Genomic DNA, 16274 nt, shown 5'->3' on the forward strand with positions numbered 1-16274 from the left:
GCTGTGGTGCGAACAGTGTTTACCTCCTGCCACAACTCATCAAGACAAACGCAGCGCTCTCCACCAAAAGCATTCTGTTGTGCCAATCAAATGCCAGTATACAGGAATCAAAACGGGTACATTGGAGATAAATTCCTACATTAAGATTATTGCACAGCTGGTGTGGCACAGTGGGAGGAGAGCCTGGCTTGAAGTCCAGAGTCTGTTGAGTTCAAATCTCTGCTCGTGTCTCCTGGGTGTCAGGGGCCAGCTGAAGATCGCCCCCACAGGGAGTGTCTCAGGGGTTACGTGCCCTTCCACCTGTGCACCAGTGGGCAAGCTGCAAGGAGCCCAGTTGCCCCCCAGCTGGCAGTTGCAGACAAGGAAGGGGCTGGCTTGTGCAGCTGTGGCAAGCTGAGCAGCCCCAAGCCAGCTGGGGAGGACTAGCCTCAGAGGGAGGCAATGGTAGACCCCCTCTGATTGCCACTTACCATGAAATCCCTACTCGTAGAGTCGCCGTAAGTCGGGATTGACTTGAAGGCAGTCCATTTTTCCAAGATTATTGCATTAGGGCAGCATTTGCCAACTGGGTGGGTCCCAGGTTTAAATCCCCTGCAAATCCAGTTAAGTAGCAGAGGCCCTCTTATCTGCCCTGGGACCTTGGAGCCCTGGTCTCATGGTCAAACAGCGTGTGCTGGCTGGGACTGATGGGAGTTACCCTTCAAATGTCTGAAGGGCTGCAGACTGGCAAAAGCTGCTGTATAGAGAAGCTTCAGAGGCAGTAGAATGCACAGGTCAGGGGCCTCTGTCTGCTGTGCTTGCTGGGGCTGATGGGAGTTGTAGTCCCAAACATCTGGAAGGCACCAGGGTGGCGAAGGCTGTATTGGGGCAACCTAGGACTCACTGGAAACATCATCACCTGCTCTTGTTTTTTGTGTGGTCTCAAGAACCTCAGAATTTCCCTTTCATTGTCTTTTCTTGTCATAGCTTGGCTACACCCCAGAACTCTGGCTGGTATGGTTCTCTGACAGGGAGCGATGACTGCGTCGTGATCCCTCCTTTGGTTGCCCCTCCAATGGATGTTGCTCCGCTGCTCTTCACCCATGGGAGCTTGGAGTCGAGAAGTCACCAGCACCTGATGCCGCAGAACTGACCATGGTGTATCTCATGGGGAGGGGTGTGTGTAAAGGGGTGGGGGACTCCAACAAGGGGTGGAGGATATATCAACTTTCTGTTGGGTCCCCCAGTACCTAGAGTGGTTCCCATGGGTATTATCAGAAAGGAACGGAACAGGCTCTGCACTTTGGGGTCTGCAGCCAACTGTTGCCATGATACCTGCAATGATGGAAGCCGATTTGGTTAACTCAGCCGCTAGAAGTGTATTATTTCAGTGGATCGGGCCTTCCAGAGGATGCTGACTTGGCAGCTAAAAGCACCAGAGCTTCGGCTGAAGAGCTTGACTGTTGGACGGGTGGATATTTGCACTTTTAACTGAGCATTTCCAAGGAACAGGCCTGATTCCTCCTAGTTATTTTCTTCAACAGCTTGGGAAGGCTGGTCTGGGTAATGCTTAATTGCACATCTATAGCTAGGAAAGTTAAGTCTTCCTGCAACGACTGGAGCATCTCTACATATTTAAAGATGGACACATTGGGAGGGGAGGGGGTTGGAGAATCTTTGCTTTCAAACTCTTTTTTTTTTTTTTTAGAGTTTTAAACTGGGGGATCCAAAGAAAATAATGTTTAACCATGTGGCACAAGTGTCATATTCTCACAAGGGTTAACTTGCAGTTACGCTTTACTATCAATCTCTTTATTCCGGGACTATCAAAGCAAATCCTTATTTTGCATGCGTTGTGAAGCCCCTTGTGACTGACTACTTACGTTGAGCATCAAGGTTTCATTTTAAAAACTAAAACTTGGCTCATACTGGGGGGAGCAGAGCTGGCGCACCGTGGTGTTCTACAGACAGAATGGAACGAGGACTAGTTGCGTGCTTGCCTTGGATACTGCAGAGGCAGCTGGCTGCTTGATCTGGCCAGTTTTCTTGCATGGTCCAGGATGGAATGGAGGCCCTTTGGGGTTGCTTAGCAACCATTAAAGAGCATTGTCCTTCGTAATGGAGAAAACAGCCGCTTGGAACGTGAAACAGAGTTGGAGTAAATATTTCTCCTCCCCTCTGTTAAGATGGAACCAGGCACTGAAGGAAGAAGGATGTGAAGTATATTAATGGACGCTTCTTTGGGAAGCCTTGCAGGTAGTGACAGTTCATACCGCTGAGCAAGGCTGGGGTGTCTGTGTGGAGGCGTGCCTGTTTATGATGCACACAGGAGCCAGTCCTAGAGGCCCTGTCTAGAATTTGGGAAATTGTGAAGTCCCTCCATTTTTTAAATCTGTGCTGCGAACGTACATTCTGGAGAAACAGGCTTAACTTCACAGAAATAGCTTGTGATAAAAGCTTCCTGGTGTTTTAGGGGCAGGTCTGTTTGTTCCTTGTGTTGATAAGGGGCATTCTGGTTACAACTGGAGGAAGGGGTGGAAGTCCTAAAGTAGGAACCAGGTTGGGGAAGGCTGTCCAAATCTAGAATTGGAAGGGGAAATAGCAGTGTGGGTCTCCCCAGTGATTGCAAGGCCTTTCAAAGCAGCATTCTTAACATTTCCCATGCCAGCATCTAACTGTGCTGTTTTCCTATATGGTATCTTTTCTTGATTTCCTTTTTTCCTTCTGGCTGTGTGGGGGTCCAAAAAGTGGTTCTGATCTCTTGTGATGGAATTAGAGATGTCCCTGTTGACTAGAACTGTTTGGATCCAAAGTTGGGACTCTTTTATTCCTCCTGTTACGGAAATTCTGCTTCTTAGACAACCGGAGAAACCACCTGAGTTATCCCCAAATTAATCTTGAAGTGTGCATGTGGAACATGACTTCAACAAGAAGGTGCTGATTTTTAAACTTGAATTGAAATTGTCAGGTGACACATGTTTTTGAAAGTGTCTGAACAAGTTTGGGTTCTGACAATCTCTTAACCCCCCACACACACACACACATGCATGTTGCATCTCACCCTTTTAGGCTCAGGTCATGTGTTTGAGAGTAGCTGTTCGGTACATCTTGAAGCCTGCTGGGTTGTGAGATCTCCCTCCCAAAGTGATGCTAATGTGCCAGGAGGCTGCCGAGACAGACTCACTATTTCCCCATCTTCCTAACATGGGACACGCAAATTAAGATGTTGTAGAAGTTTTCTCTGCACAGGGGGTGTAGTTCAAGAGTTTCTGCTACATAGATTTCTTAACTCAGGATTTAAGTTTTGCAGCTCGGTTCAGAGGCTGTTTTGGAAGGTGTATAAATACTCATCTCAATAAGCGTACTCTTACTGCCCCTGAACAAAAGCAATGTTTCCTTTAAGTTTCTCACTGAGCAGAAATTCACATGGATCCATAAGAGTTCGTGTAGAAACACTTCACGTGCATGGAACAGTTTCACTTTTCAAACCACAAGTGTATCTTGCTTCACCAGAACTATTTATCTCTGGACCTTTCAAGTCACAGGCTACTTTTGATGCCCTAAGAATGGGTTTGGATCTGCTATACAGTTGAGAGGGAAGTTAGTTGCGGGTCTTAAATATATGTCATGGTTCACCAGATTTTGAACAGTCACTGTATGTCTGCAATTGCATGTAAGTGCTGGTAATGTTCAACAGTAGCTGTCTTGAGACGTAACATAAAACCCTAGTTTAGTGTTACGGGAAGAAGCCTAGTGTTCCCACCCTGTGAGGCTTGTGCTCTAGTCCTCTGCCATGACTGCAAAAAGATTGTTTTTTTTTTTTTTAAAAAGTGAGAGCTTCCAGAGTTTAGCATTGTCTGAACCCTAAATTGTGGTTAATCTTAACCATGGTGTATTAAAACAAGCCAGCTTAATAAATCATATTTTGAAGCTGGCTTATTTCAACATACAATAGTCAAAGATTAACAGCAGCTTGCTATACAATGGTTAATCAAAAGCAGAAGCAAAAGCTTCCAAACACCACCTCAAGCTATGCTGTCTGAGGATGGGGAGAAGTACTTGTGCTGCTGTCTTGTTATGCTAAACAATGGTTTAGCGCTGTGGCTGGGCCAGTATGGCCATTTTTGCACTCACAAATTAGTTGGTACTGACATATGAAATTTGAGTCGTTAAATTTCAAGCATCCTCTTGAAAAAAACTAATATTGGTGTGGATATCCAGGTTTATTTCTCCTAGCTTCATATATGAATTGGAGCCCCCGTATTGACTGATCCTTGATGGGTGGTAAAATTAGCCATAGCTTCAATTCTTATCGATGCTGCCCTCCTTCATCCACCAAAGACAGACTGGGCTACTGTACCCTGCCCCCTGGCATCTTGGCTTTTGCTTGTGAGTTTTGCAATGCACTCGGAGCACTTTATAAGTTGCGTTTCTTGGGTGGGGGAGGGAGGAGGGCATTATGTAAAGGGCTACAGGCTCCTTGTCCAACATTTGCACTAAACTGCATTGACTAAAGATTATCTTTCCCCTCATCGGAGCCACAGCCAGCTGAGAGCGCACGTTGAGTTGCTTAATGCACAACAGCGAGTAAGTGATGACTTTTTATTTATGTGGAAGGCAAGTATTTAAATGCTGGAATCCTGCCTGCGCCAAAGAGCACCCTCTGTTCTGCTGAAACAATTTATATCTGAATTCTCCTTTTGTACCCAGAAATTGCCTTTGTCAGGGGTGGGGTGGGAGTGGGTTTCCCCGCTTTTCTTTTTGGTAGGGTCTGGTGGATGCCATTTGCCATCTCTCCCTCCAGCACTGAACTGGCTGTGGCTAACAAATGTACCTAAGTTAAATTTCTCCACTCAAAACTGTAACGCTGTTCATGTTTTTGAAATAAAGAGGCTTGTTTTTATCTTGTGAGATTGGAGTTTGCAAAATCTTGTTTTATCATACTTTGGACACATTATGAGAAGGCATGATTCAGTAGAAAAGACAATAATGCTGGGAAAATGAGAAGGGAATACAAAAAGAGGAAGGCCACACAAGAGATGGACTGATTCCATAAAGGAAGCCACAGAGCTGAACTTACAAGATCTGAACAGGGTGGTTTACAACGGATGCTGTTGGAGGTCGCTGATTCATAGGGTCGCCATAAGTCGTAATCGACCTGAAGGCACACAACAAACATTGATGTCTTGTCCAATTCCCCCACAGAAGGGTGCCTATGATTTTGTCCTCTGGCTTAGCGTGCTGGCAGTGGAGGGCACAAAGCTTAGGGGGGGGAGAGAAGTCTGCAAAGGCACCTAAGCACCCCTCCAAAAAAAACCTTGTAAGCAAAAGCTGGTGAACCTCTATCCTGAGCTTGCATTAAATATTTGTTGAAGAGAGGCACAGAAACCACACTCCCATGTAGGCCATGAACGTTCCTCAAAGTGGAAGCTTATTTATAAGATGGGGCATCTCTGATCAGATCAGCAATTGCTTCCTTTTTTTAAAAAAATACATCTACATGTAAAGTGCCTTGGTGCCCTCCACGTGTTTTGGACTACAGCTCCCAACAGCCCTAGCTGGTGTGACTTAGTCCAAAACACCCAGAAGGCAGCAGGCTGGCAAAGGCTGATTGTTCTTGATGTGTTTTAAACTGTGGTAACCTATCCTGGGTACTTAAGATGACGGGCGTTTAGTAAACTGAAATAACAGTTTTCTGGAGTAAAGAAAACTAGCAGGATGGGGGGGGTGATGATTCCTGTTGCCCACCACAGAGCCAGGTACTGCTGGTTCCCAGAGGTCAACTCTGGACGATATGAAATAGAGTAATATTACTGCTTAGGTTACAGCCCACCCCTTCCTCACAAAGGAGCCCAGGGTGTCAAAGTGGTCCTATGGGCATAAGAAGAGTACTTTTCCTCTACCACAGAAAAATCACAAGCAGCAAAGTTCTCATTTGGAGGAAGGGCTCTCAACCTGTAGATCGTGACAGCTTTCACCAACCTGGTGTCCTGACAGAGGGCACCAGGCTGGTGAAGGTGGCTCTGCATGCAGATCCATGCATCTTTTTAAAAATGCAAGAGAAAGGTGGTGCACATAGGAATGCAAAAACAGGATCCTACCTCTCACTAGTGTAGTAAAGTCTTTTCCTAAAATCTAGCCTGGCACTCTCCAGCTGTTTTGGATTACACCTCCCTTCAGCACTGGGGACCATGTGGCTAGCACTTGGAAAGGCCACATGCCCCTTCAGCTTCAAGTCACAGGAATAAAGGGAAATACCATAATAGTCTGCTTGAGGTCCGTGTATCCCAGTTCTGTATTCATGCATGCTTTTGACATACCTGGGTATCTTCTACATTATTCTCCCCTGCAGGCCACTATCCATTCAGTACAATTGCACAAATCATCTCTGAGAAATTTGTTCTGCTTTCTAGGAAGGATGGATGCAGTGGGGAAACAGGTGAGGGGTCCTACGCTTCCACCACTCATAGTAAGAGGCAATCCAGGAGCATCTCTGCTCTTCCTGAGACTGGAGTTGCAGTTCAAGAGCATTACAGAGTTTGTAAAATGAGGTAATATCTCATTAGCCAGGGGCAATGGTTGGACTCTATAACACTCCACATTCAGTGCTGGAAGCAAAACTACTAAGAATGTGATACAAAATTGGGGGGCATAGCTAATACTGTGGAAGAAACAAAATTCAAAGGGACCTTGATAGGCTGGAGCATTGGGCTGAAAACATAAGAACATAAGAAGAGCCTGCTGGATCAGGCCAGTGGCCCATCTAGTCCAGCATCCTGTTCTCAGTGGCCAACCAGGTGCCTGGGGGAAGCCCGCAAGCAGGACCCGAGTGCAAGAACACTCTCCCCTCCTGAGGCTTCCGGCAACTGATTTTCAGAAGCATGCTGCCTCCGACTAGGGTGGCAGAGCACAGCCATCACAGCTAGTAGCCATTGATAGCCCTGTCCTCCATGAATTTGTCTAATCTTCTTTTAAAGCCATCCAAGCTGGTGGCCATTACTGCATCTTGTGGGAGCAAATTCCATAGTTTAACTATGTGCTGAGTAAAGAAGTACTTCCTTTTGTGTGTCCTGAATCTTCCAACATTCAGCTTCTTTGAATGTCCACGAGTTCTAGTATTATGAGAGGGAGAAGAACTTTTCTCTATCCACTTTCTCAATGCCATGCATAATTTTATACACTTCTATCATGTCTCCTCTGACCCGCCTTTTCTCTAAACTAAAAAGCCCCAAATGCTGCAACCTTTCCTCGTAAGGGAGTCGCTCCATCCCCTTGATCATTCTGGTTGCCCTCTTCTGAGCCTTTTCCAGCTCTATAATATTGAAATGCAACAGGGATAAATGCAAAGTTCTACACTTAGGAAAAAGAAACCAAATGCACAGTTATAAGATGGGGGATATTTGGCTCAGCAATACGACATGTGAGAAGGATCTTGGAATTGTCATTGATCACAAGCTGAATATGAGCCACCAGAGTGATGTGGCTGCAAAAAAGGCACATGCTATATTAGGCTGCATTAACAGAAGTATAGTTTCCAAATTGCGTGAAGTTTTAGTTCCCCTCTATTGAGCACTGGTTAGGCCGCATCCTGAATACTGTGTCCAGTTCTTGTCTCCACACTTCAAGAAGGATGCAGACAAACTGGAACAGGTTCAGAGGAGGACAACAAAGATGATCAGGGGACTAGAAAAGTGTTATTTTCCTGCATTGCGCTGGGGGTGGGACTTGATGTCCTTATAGGCCCCTTCCAACTGTACTATTCTATTATTATATGATCAGCACTGCTGGATCCGGCCAGTGTACTACCCTGCCCAGCATCCTGTTTACACAGTGGCCACTAGATGCCCATGGGTAGCCCATAAGCAGCATCTGAGCACAACAGCATCTTTCCTCACTTGTGACTCCCCAACAACTGGTATTCAGAGGCATCCTATCTCCATCAGTGGTAGCAGAACACAGCCATCATGGCTAACGGCCACTGACAGCCTTATCTGCCCTGAATTTGTCTAATCCCCCTTTTAAAACCATTCGCTTCATTTTGGAGGAGCAAATTCCATTACTCCTTTTTCCAGCCTTTTGTGCTAAGTGCAGGCTGTAAGGGTAACCAGCTCCAATCTTGCTTCAGGCACTATCTGCAACATAAGCATGTTACTGATCTACCTTGCACCACTGCTGTAAGGACTGTAAAAAAAAAGGGGGGGAGAAGAATTTCGATGCATTAGGAGATCCCTGCTGCATCAGAGCAAAGATCCATCTAGCTCAGGTCTGGCCTTCTGTATCCAGCTGTGCTCAGACAGAGAAGTCTAGCTGGCTGCATGGGAGGTTTGCGTACCATGCTTCCCTGAGAACAGTGCCATGTAGAATTGCAGAGCAGGGACAATCAACTTGGTGCCTTTTAGATGCTGTCAAAGTCCAGTTCCCATCAGCCCCAGTCAGCAAGGCTGATGGTCAAGGATGAAGGGAGTTTGTTCAAAACACCTGGAAATGCATCCTCTTAGCTACCCCTGCTTTAGAACTACCATGTGCTTGCATTTCATGGTATTGGGGGGGGGAGATAGTTGGGTTTTTTTTTAAAGGGCAACTGCTGGATCTTCCATATAAAGCAAATGAAGTGGTTCAAAGGCAGGGGATTCACCAGGAGCCCAGAAATAGTATGTCCATTGCATCCTCTAGAATAAAAGTTTCTTAACTGCCAGTGGCTCATTTGGCACCATACTGGGATTCTTTCAAAGAACTCTGGATGGGACACACCTTGGTCTCCTATAGAAAGGCACTTCTTAGATACTTAAATAGAAAAATGTAGGCTGAGGACGATGTAACAGAGATCAGTTTTGTCTTCCACTATTAAGAGATTCTGTGAAGACAGACGATGCTGGCAGATCACAAACACAAAACACGCATGACTGGAGTCTGCCAAGCCCTCCCCCGGAAGATTAGTCTTGCACCAGAATTTCAGCCAATGTAAAATCTGCAAGCTGGAGATCGTGGCCAGCTTTTTATGATCCTGCACAGCCCCTCCTGCCAAGATTGGAGGCAACCCCGGCAGTAATGATGGAGAAACCAATCTGAGCACTGTCAGTGAAGAACAAGGGTGCCTGTCCTCCTCAGAAGCTGCCTCACTGGAGAGGTCGTAACAAGTTCCTGAAGTTTTCCAGTTCTTTAATACTTGTTGAAACCCTGCATTGGAAGATAGAGGAAAGAGTTAACGTGATCCTATACAGCTGCTGGACTCAAATACTGGTACAGGCATTGTTGTGCGTACCCTGTACTCACATATCCTGTAGAACAAATTCAGCTTTCCTGATAATCTCAGCTTTCTTGTATTTGGAAAAATTCAGCAGGTTTCTAGTCCTTATGTTTCTAGTCCAGGGTTCGAATCCCCACATAGCCATGAAGCTCACTAGCTGACCTTGGGCCAGTCACTGCCTCTCAGCCTCAGAGGAAGGCAATGGTAAACCCCCTCTGAATAACGCTCACCATGAAAACCCTGTTCGTAGGGTCGCCATAAGTCGGAATCGAGTTGAAGGCAGTCCATTTCCATTTTCATGCTTGAAAGAGTGTGGGGCTTGCCTGCTGAAATCTCAAAAACCAGTCCAAGGAGATAATGCCCAGGAAGCTTCTTTATGAACATAATTGTAAGTAAGCTTGCAAATACTAGGGCACAGTAATGGTATATAAAAATTGGAGAACTGCAATCAAAAATCTCACAGACACAAAACACAGCAATCCTATCTGCAATGCAGCCTCACCCCTCAGTTGCTGGTAGCTCTGAATGACAAGATCCCATGGAAGTTGTGTGGATTTAGCACCAGCAATTCACATCTCCTTTGTTGTTATGTGCCTCCAAGTCGACTACGACTTATGGTGACCCCATGAATCAGCGACCTCCAAGAGCATCTGTCATGAACCACCCTGTTCAGATCTTGTAACCAGGTGGTAGTTGTCACAAACCAATGAGTCCAAGGGGGGCTTTTTCAGAAATGGTGAGACCACTGCCTCTTTCAGGGCAGCTGAGACCACTCCCTGGATCCATTTGGCCAGACCCCCTCAGCAAGCTTTAATAAGCCAAGAAAGGCAAGGGTCAAGAGGGCACGTTACTGGCCGCATTGTTGCAAGCACTTTGTCCATGTCATCAGGCTGCATCAACTGAAAATGATCTCAAGAATTTGCAACAGACATTGCACTGGAAACTTTACTGGGGACCATAGTAAATGAGGATGGGGCATCAAAATTGCCATCCAGGTGAGCAACTTTACCCTCAAAGTGCCTTGCAAACAATTCACAGTAGGCTTCTGAAGGGTCTAAAACTCCACTTCCTGGAGTAGATGTAATCTGTAGGTTACTAGATTCAGCAGCCAGTTGTGAAGTGGGTTTGCAAACCATGGGTCTGGCCTGGTGTCTCAACGCACAAACCATGGTTAGCTCTACCACTTCACCTCCAAAGGTTGTTGAACCAGGGAGACTAGGGTGAACTTATGAAGCCAAGTGCTGAGGGGATAGAAAAAGGAATCAAACAAGCAGCAGTAAACCATGGATAACGTATATGTTTGGAAGCTCAAAACCATGGTTTGGTGTGATGTTTAAATCAAGGCTACATGGGAAGGAGGAACTTGTTATTTGAAGACAGAATACACTGCAGAAAGTTTCCAGACACAAAACCTTACACTCACCTTCCAAATGCATTGAAGAGGGACACAATTTCCTGCCTCGTTAGGTGGAATTTGGGCGAAGGGCCTTTTTCTGGCATATTTTCTATCAGGCTTTCAGAAAACAGGATCTTCAGAGCTGTTCCCAAGCCTTGCGTCTGTGACAGGAACAAGGCATAGGTTAGATCTACCTGTAGCACATGGCTAGCCCCAAAAAGTCATCAGAGTAGCACTATCACCCACTTAAAGACAGTCTACCCAACTGATCATATAAGTCTTGGTTGATTAAATCTGAGTATCTGCATATCAATAAGGCTACTGAAGAAAAAGCAAACATTTGTTTTCAAAACTTTGCAGAAATGAACTTAAGCAGGCAGCAGTTTAGAAGAGGTATTCCTGGCTGTGTAAGAGAGAATAAGCAATGTTTGGTCTATAACAATACCCAGCCATCTGAAGTTCTTGTTGGTATATAGTTCATTTAAAAAAAAAAAGTCTGCTGCCTAATTAGGGACATCTTTTAAAAAATGAACAAGTAAAGGATTAATCAAACAAATATATACTGAGGCCCAAGAGGATATTTAAGACATTACAGGAGAATTAACCCGAACAGTATGTGAGAGTCAATCATGTATTTAACAATGTGCCCAATAGCCAAAGATGATTAGGAATTCAGGGAGGCGAGTGAGAGCTCTGGCAGAGGAGAGATGGGTCTCTGTGCCTCCTCCATTAGTCTAACTTGTTTCCGTAATGGCCACGTAGTCCATACTGAGACCCCATAGTGAAGGGTGGGTAAGAAATCTATTAATATTATTTATAATTACTATGGATCAATAATAACGGGCGACAGCACAAGTGCATGGTATTTCAAATAGGGTTTGTCCTTGTGTCTATACCATCTGGATTTTCCCCTTCAGGAATCAAAAACGTCTCATGTCAGCCCTGGCAACTATCAGAGTGTTTTGTTTATTTAAAATGGCCTTTTCCAACCCAATGCTATCCAGAAGTTGCCGGACTATTTTTTAAATTAATTACAACAATATAAAAATTCAATGTTAAAATCAGTTAAAACAATTTACAATCAGAAGAACAGGGTGGGTCCTAAAAATGTCAGGTGTCAAACTTATCTTCAGCTACGCCCCTATCTGGAAAGCAATGACCTCACTTCAGTTGTGCGTGCTCTGGTAACCTCTAGATTGGATTACTGCAATGCGGTCTACGTGGGGCTGCCTTTGAAGACAGTTCGGAAACTACAGCTAGCGCAAAACGCAGCTGCTAGACTGTTGACGATGACCAGGTGGTCTGCACATATAACACCTGTCCTGGCTCATTTGCACTGGCTACCTATTTGTTTCCAGGCTCAATTCAAAGTGCTAGTTTTGACTTATAAAGCCTTACACGGCGCGGGACCACAATACCTAGCGGAACGCCTCTCCCGATATGAACCTACCCGCTCACTACGTTCAACATCAAAGGCCCTCCTCCGAGTCCCGACCCACAGAGAGGCTCGGAGGGTTGTAACAAGATCCAGGGCCTTTTCAGTAGTGGCCCCCGAATTATGGAACAGTCTTCCCGATGAGGTACGCCTGGCGCCTACACTTTTATCTTTTCGGCGCCAGGTTAAAACCTTTTTATTCTCCCAGGCATTTTAACTTAATTTATTTTTTAGCTTTCAATTTATACCAGGCTGTTTTACTGTTTAATATGTATGCTTTTTACTGACCTTTGTAATTTTATTGTATTTTACTCTATGTTGTGCACCGCCCTGAGAGCCTTTTGGCTGTGGGCGGTATAGAAATTGAAATAAATAATAATAATAATTCAGGATATGATGAAAGCTATACAATGAAGGTGTCAGATGCATTTCTGTGGGGAGGGAATTCCACAGCTTAGGGGCTACCACAGAAAAAGCCCTCCGCCTGTGCAGCTCTGAGACGGGCTCCCATCTTGGATGAAACTTTTTCAGCCTTAAATCCAGTCAGAAGGGGTTTTTTTGACTGGGGATAATTTCTTCCGGATAAGGAAGAAACGTGAGATTTCCCACACAGCTTTGTTGTGGTTGTGGGAGACTGGAATTCCTTCCTTTGAGAGGGGGGAAAAGGAAAAGAAGATTGGCGGGGGGGGTGTTACTTACTTGCAGCTTTCCCCAAAGGCGACATTTCAGGCATTCTACACAGTCCATAATCCTTGAAATGTTCCTGAAATGGAGCCTAAATTCTTCCTGGTAGGGGGAAGGTCGGAGGAGGACAAAGGAAGAAAATTTTGTTTGAAAGCAATCAACTGGTTTGTCATTTACTCAGCTACTAAATGCCCCCAAGATTAACTAACCAGCCTATTTATTTGTTATTTAATGAATTCCATTTATGAACTGCTTCAAATAAAACATCTCAAAACAATTTCCAATAAAAACATCAGGAATAAAAACAGTTACAGTTTCATCTACAGAAAAGGCCATTATAACATTAACAAAAAAAAGGAACAACGCTGTCCTGTGTGAAAACAATTTCAAATCCGACGCAGACATAGACAGCTGCACTGAGTTCAAATAAATGTGTGGGCATTCTGCAGCGGGGCCCCACCCCGGCCCGCCTCTTGGTCCCTCAGGCTACCACTGTAATCTTCGAAACAAGATCTGGAAGAATTCTGTTCTGTTCTTAAACTTCTTCAGTCAGAGGTTGCCCCTCGGGGTCTCGATCTGGCAACCCCCTGGATTCTGAGGGCAACCTTTTTACCTCAGGCCTCTTTCCTGCTCCACCTGCCTTTTACTCAGTTTTCTTCAGCTTTCCCCGCTGCCTACCTTGCCCCTTTCCTTCAGCTAACCTGCCTCTAGAATAGGGATGAGGAACCTTTATTCTGTCAAGGGCCGCATTCCCTGGGGGTGGAGAACCTTTGGTCCGCGGGCCAACCTTCCCCTGCCATTTGGCCCACCATTTGGCGGGAAGCCACGCCCACCCGCCCTACACCTGATGTCGGGAGACTAAGGTGGGCTTCTGATTGCTCCTCTGCTGGAGCAAGGTGGGAGCATGCCTTTCTCAAGGATGGGGAATTGGTTTCCGTTCCATGGAAACCGCCTCTCCCTCCCATCACTGCTCTCTGAAGCCGCCCCATGCAGCTCTTTTCCACTTCTGAAGTCAAGAGGCTGACAGGACCAGTGTGCAATGGTCTGGGAAGCACAGGACTGGCAACACCCTTTGCTCTGTGGTTCCCAAGCTTGGGAACCTCACACAAGGGATTGTGACGGATGGGCAGCACAACCCACATGTCAATATTGTGACATCACAATGCCACATGATTGGCCAGTGGGTCACCCCACCCACCTGTCAAAGTTGGCCCACAGGGTGGAACCAGATAAAGATCTGGCCCCTGGAGCAAAAAAGGTTCCCAATTCCTGCCCTAATCTGTCAGGGGCTGCTTGCCAGCTGTGTGGTGAGGCAAGAGCTGACACTGGACATGGCATCCCTTTTCTTGCACTCTGTCCTCCTGCCACACCCTTTCTCCCATTTTCCCTCCTCATTGCCACCTGCATTAAATTAGGCTAAGTATCGGAACTGGCCCTTGAGCTGCAGGTTACCCCTGCTCTGTAGATTTTCTGCTCTTTAAATTCCATACCTTCTGGAACTCTTCCTAGACAGCTTTCCAGTCCTTAATCTACCCCACACAGCTCTACCTTCTTCAAGGTTTTAATCCCAGCCAAACTGACAACTGTCCCTCCCTCACAGAAGTTGGACACGGAACATTTTGTTGACAACAGCTCTTTATAGATGGATAGATAGTACACTCTGCTGTACGGATAGGACCAAAACAAATGTGTTTGGTTTGCCACCAGAGGCAGAATCATTACCTTTAATTTGGCTGCTTCTTTTTGCCTTCCAGCAAAAAGTGAATTTTCATTGAAGTGCAAAGGGAATGATCTGAAGTGGAAGAAACACATCATTTACGATTGGAGCCCTTCCCTGGCATGCCATTTACGTAAAATAAATATGATCAAAGTCAGCACAGAATTGCAGTTAGCCTATTTGTTTGCAAAGCTGTTTAGCTGCTTCCAAGATAAGCTTGGTTTAAGAAAATAAGTGTGGTGGCATCCAACAGTGTCAGCCCATTTGCGCAACAGACTTCCACTCACGCAAAACGAGGCCACCTCTTCCTCTCCTCCCCTTGCAACCCCAAAATTTGGCACCTGAGAATTGGGTAAGGTGTGGGGAGCTGCAGTGAGGAAGAGGAACGGGAAGTCCCTTAGGGGAAGGGCTGCAGCTCAGTGGCAGAGCATCTGCTCTGCATGCAGAAGGTCCCAGGTTCAATGCCTGGCACGTCCAGGTACGGCTGGGAGAGGCCCCTGCCTGAAACCCTGGACAGCTGCTGCCAGTCAGTGTAGGCAATACTGAGCTAGATGGACCGAAGGTCTGACTTAGTATAAGGCGGCTTCCTGCGCTCCTATCATGTCAGACACTGCAGATGAAGTTGATTTTTTTTCCAACTTCAAAATTAAGCAAAATAGCTATTCTTCACTTTGCAGCACAATCATCCTGCCACCCGGAGTTCCCCAAGAAATGCCCCCGCCCAACTTCTCAGCAGAGAAGACTTGAACTGAAAGGCACTTGCTTGGTCAAATGGAGAACTTCCAGAAGGAGCCTCTTGGTTTGTGCATCCTGAATGCTGTCCCCCGTGAACAGCTGGAAACTGGGGCGGTCAAAGAAAGGAAGGACTTTGGACAGAGCCCGCAACTCAATCAGGAAGATGAAGTAGAGGTTCTTAAGTCTCCTGGGGCCCTCGCCACGAGTCAGGACTTCATCAAACCGCTGCTGGAACTCGGTGACATTGTAGCCCCATTTCTTCTCTGCCCACGTGTCTTGGGATAGAAAAGGAAAACACACACACACCTCTAAGAACCTTGTTCTGTTGTTGTTGTTATGTGCCTTCACGTCGATTATGCCTGATTGATTGATTGACTTATTGCATTTATATACCACCCCATAGCTGAACCTCTCTGGGCAGTTTGCAACAATTAAAACATTAAAAACAAATATACAAATTTAAAAAACACATTTTTAAAAAGCAATTTAAAAATACATGCTAAAATGCCTGGGAGAAGAGGAAAGTCTTGACCTGGTGCCAAAAAGATAACAGTGTTAGGTCATTCTATTATGGCGACCCTATGAATCAGCGACCTCCAATAGCATCTGTTATAAACCACCCTGTTCAGATCTTGTAAGTTCAGGTCTGTGGCTTCCTTGATGGAATCAATCCACCTCTTGTTTGGCCTTCTTCTTTTTCTACTTCCTTCTGTTTTTAGTGATAGTTGTGGTTTAATTTGTTCTAACACCCAATTATTTGTCTTTTTCGCAGTCCATCGTATGTGCAAAGCTCTCCTCCAACACCACATTTCAAACGAGTTGATTTTTCTCTTATCTGCTTTTTTCCCTGTCCAACTTTCACACCCATACGTAGAGATCGGGAATACCATGGTCTGAATGATCCTGACTTTAGTGTTCAGTGATACATCTTTGCATTTGAGGACCTTTTCTAGTTCTCTCACAGCTGCCCTCTCCAGTCCTAGCCTTCTTCTGATTTCTTGACTATTGTCTCCATTTTGGTTAATGACTGCGCCAAGGTATTGATAACCCTTGACAAGTTCAATGTCCTCATTGTCAACTT

The 16274-nt window shown here is 45.6% G+C and overlaps 2 protein-coding genes across 2 annotated transcripts in view; one reads left to right on the top strand and one right to left on the bottom strand.

Moving 5' to 3' along the window:
* The window catches only part of GPR137C (G protein-coupled receptor 137C), a 27612-nt gene extending 22722 nt beyond the window's left edge, over positions 1–4890 (top strand). The window contains exon 7 of the mRNA XM_061612542.1: positions 967–4890. Coding sequence (XP_061468526.1) covers positions 967–1132 — 166 coding nt within the window. The 3' untranslated portion in view covers positions 1133–4890. The remainder of the gene's footprint in view (positions 1–966) is intronic.
* ERO1A (endoplasmic reticulum oxidoreductase 1 alpha) overlaps positions 4878–16274 on the bottom strand; it is a 39599-nt gene continuing 28202 nt past the window's right edge. The window contains exons 12-16 of the mRNA XM_061612541.1: positions 15222–15468; positions 14464–14533; positions 12757–12843; positions 10650–10783; positions 4878–9156 (exon numbers count right to left, since the gene is read on the bottom strand). Of these exons, the coding sequence (XP_061468525.1) occupies positions 9096–9156; positions 10650–10783; positions 12757–12843; positions 14464–14533; positions 15222–15468 (599 nt within the window). The 3' untranslated portion in view covers positions 4878–9095. The remainder of the gene's footprint in view (positions 9157–10649; positions 10784–12756; positions 12844–14463; positions 14534–15221; positions 15469–16274) is intronic.

Source organism: Rhineura floridana, chromosome 2 (assembly GCF_030035675.1).
Source record: "Rhineura floridana isolate rRhiFlo1 chromosome 2, rRhiFlo1.hap2, whole genome shotgun sequence".
NCBI classification, from domain to species: Eukaryota; Metazoa; Chordata; class Lepidosauria; order Squamata; family Rhineuridae; genus Rhineura; species Rhineura floridana.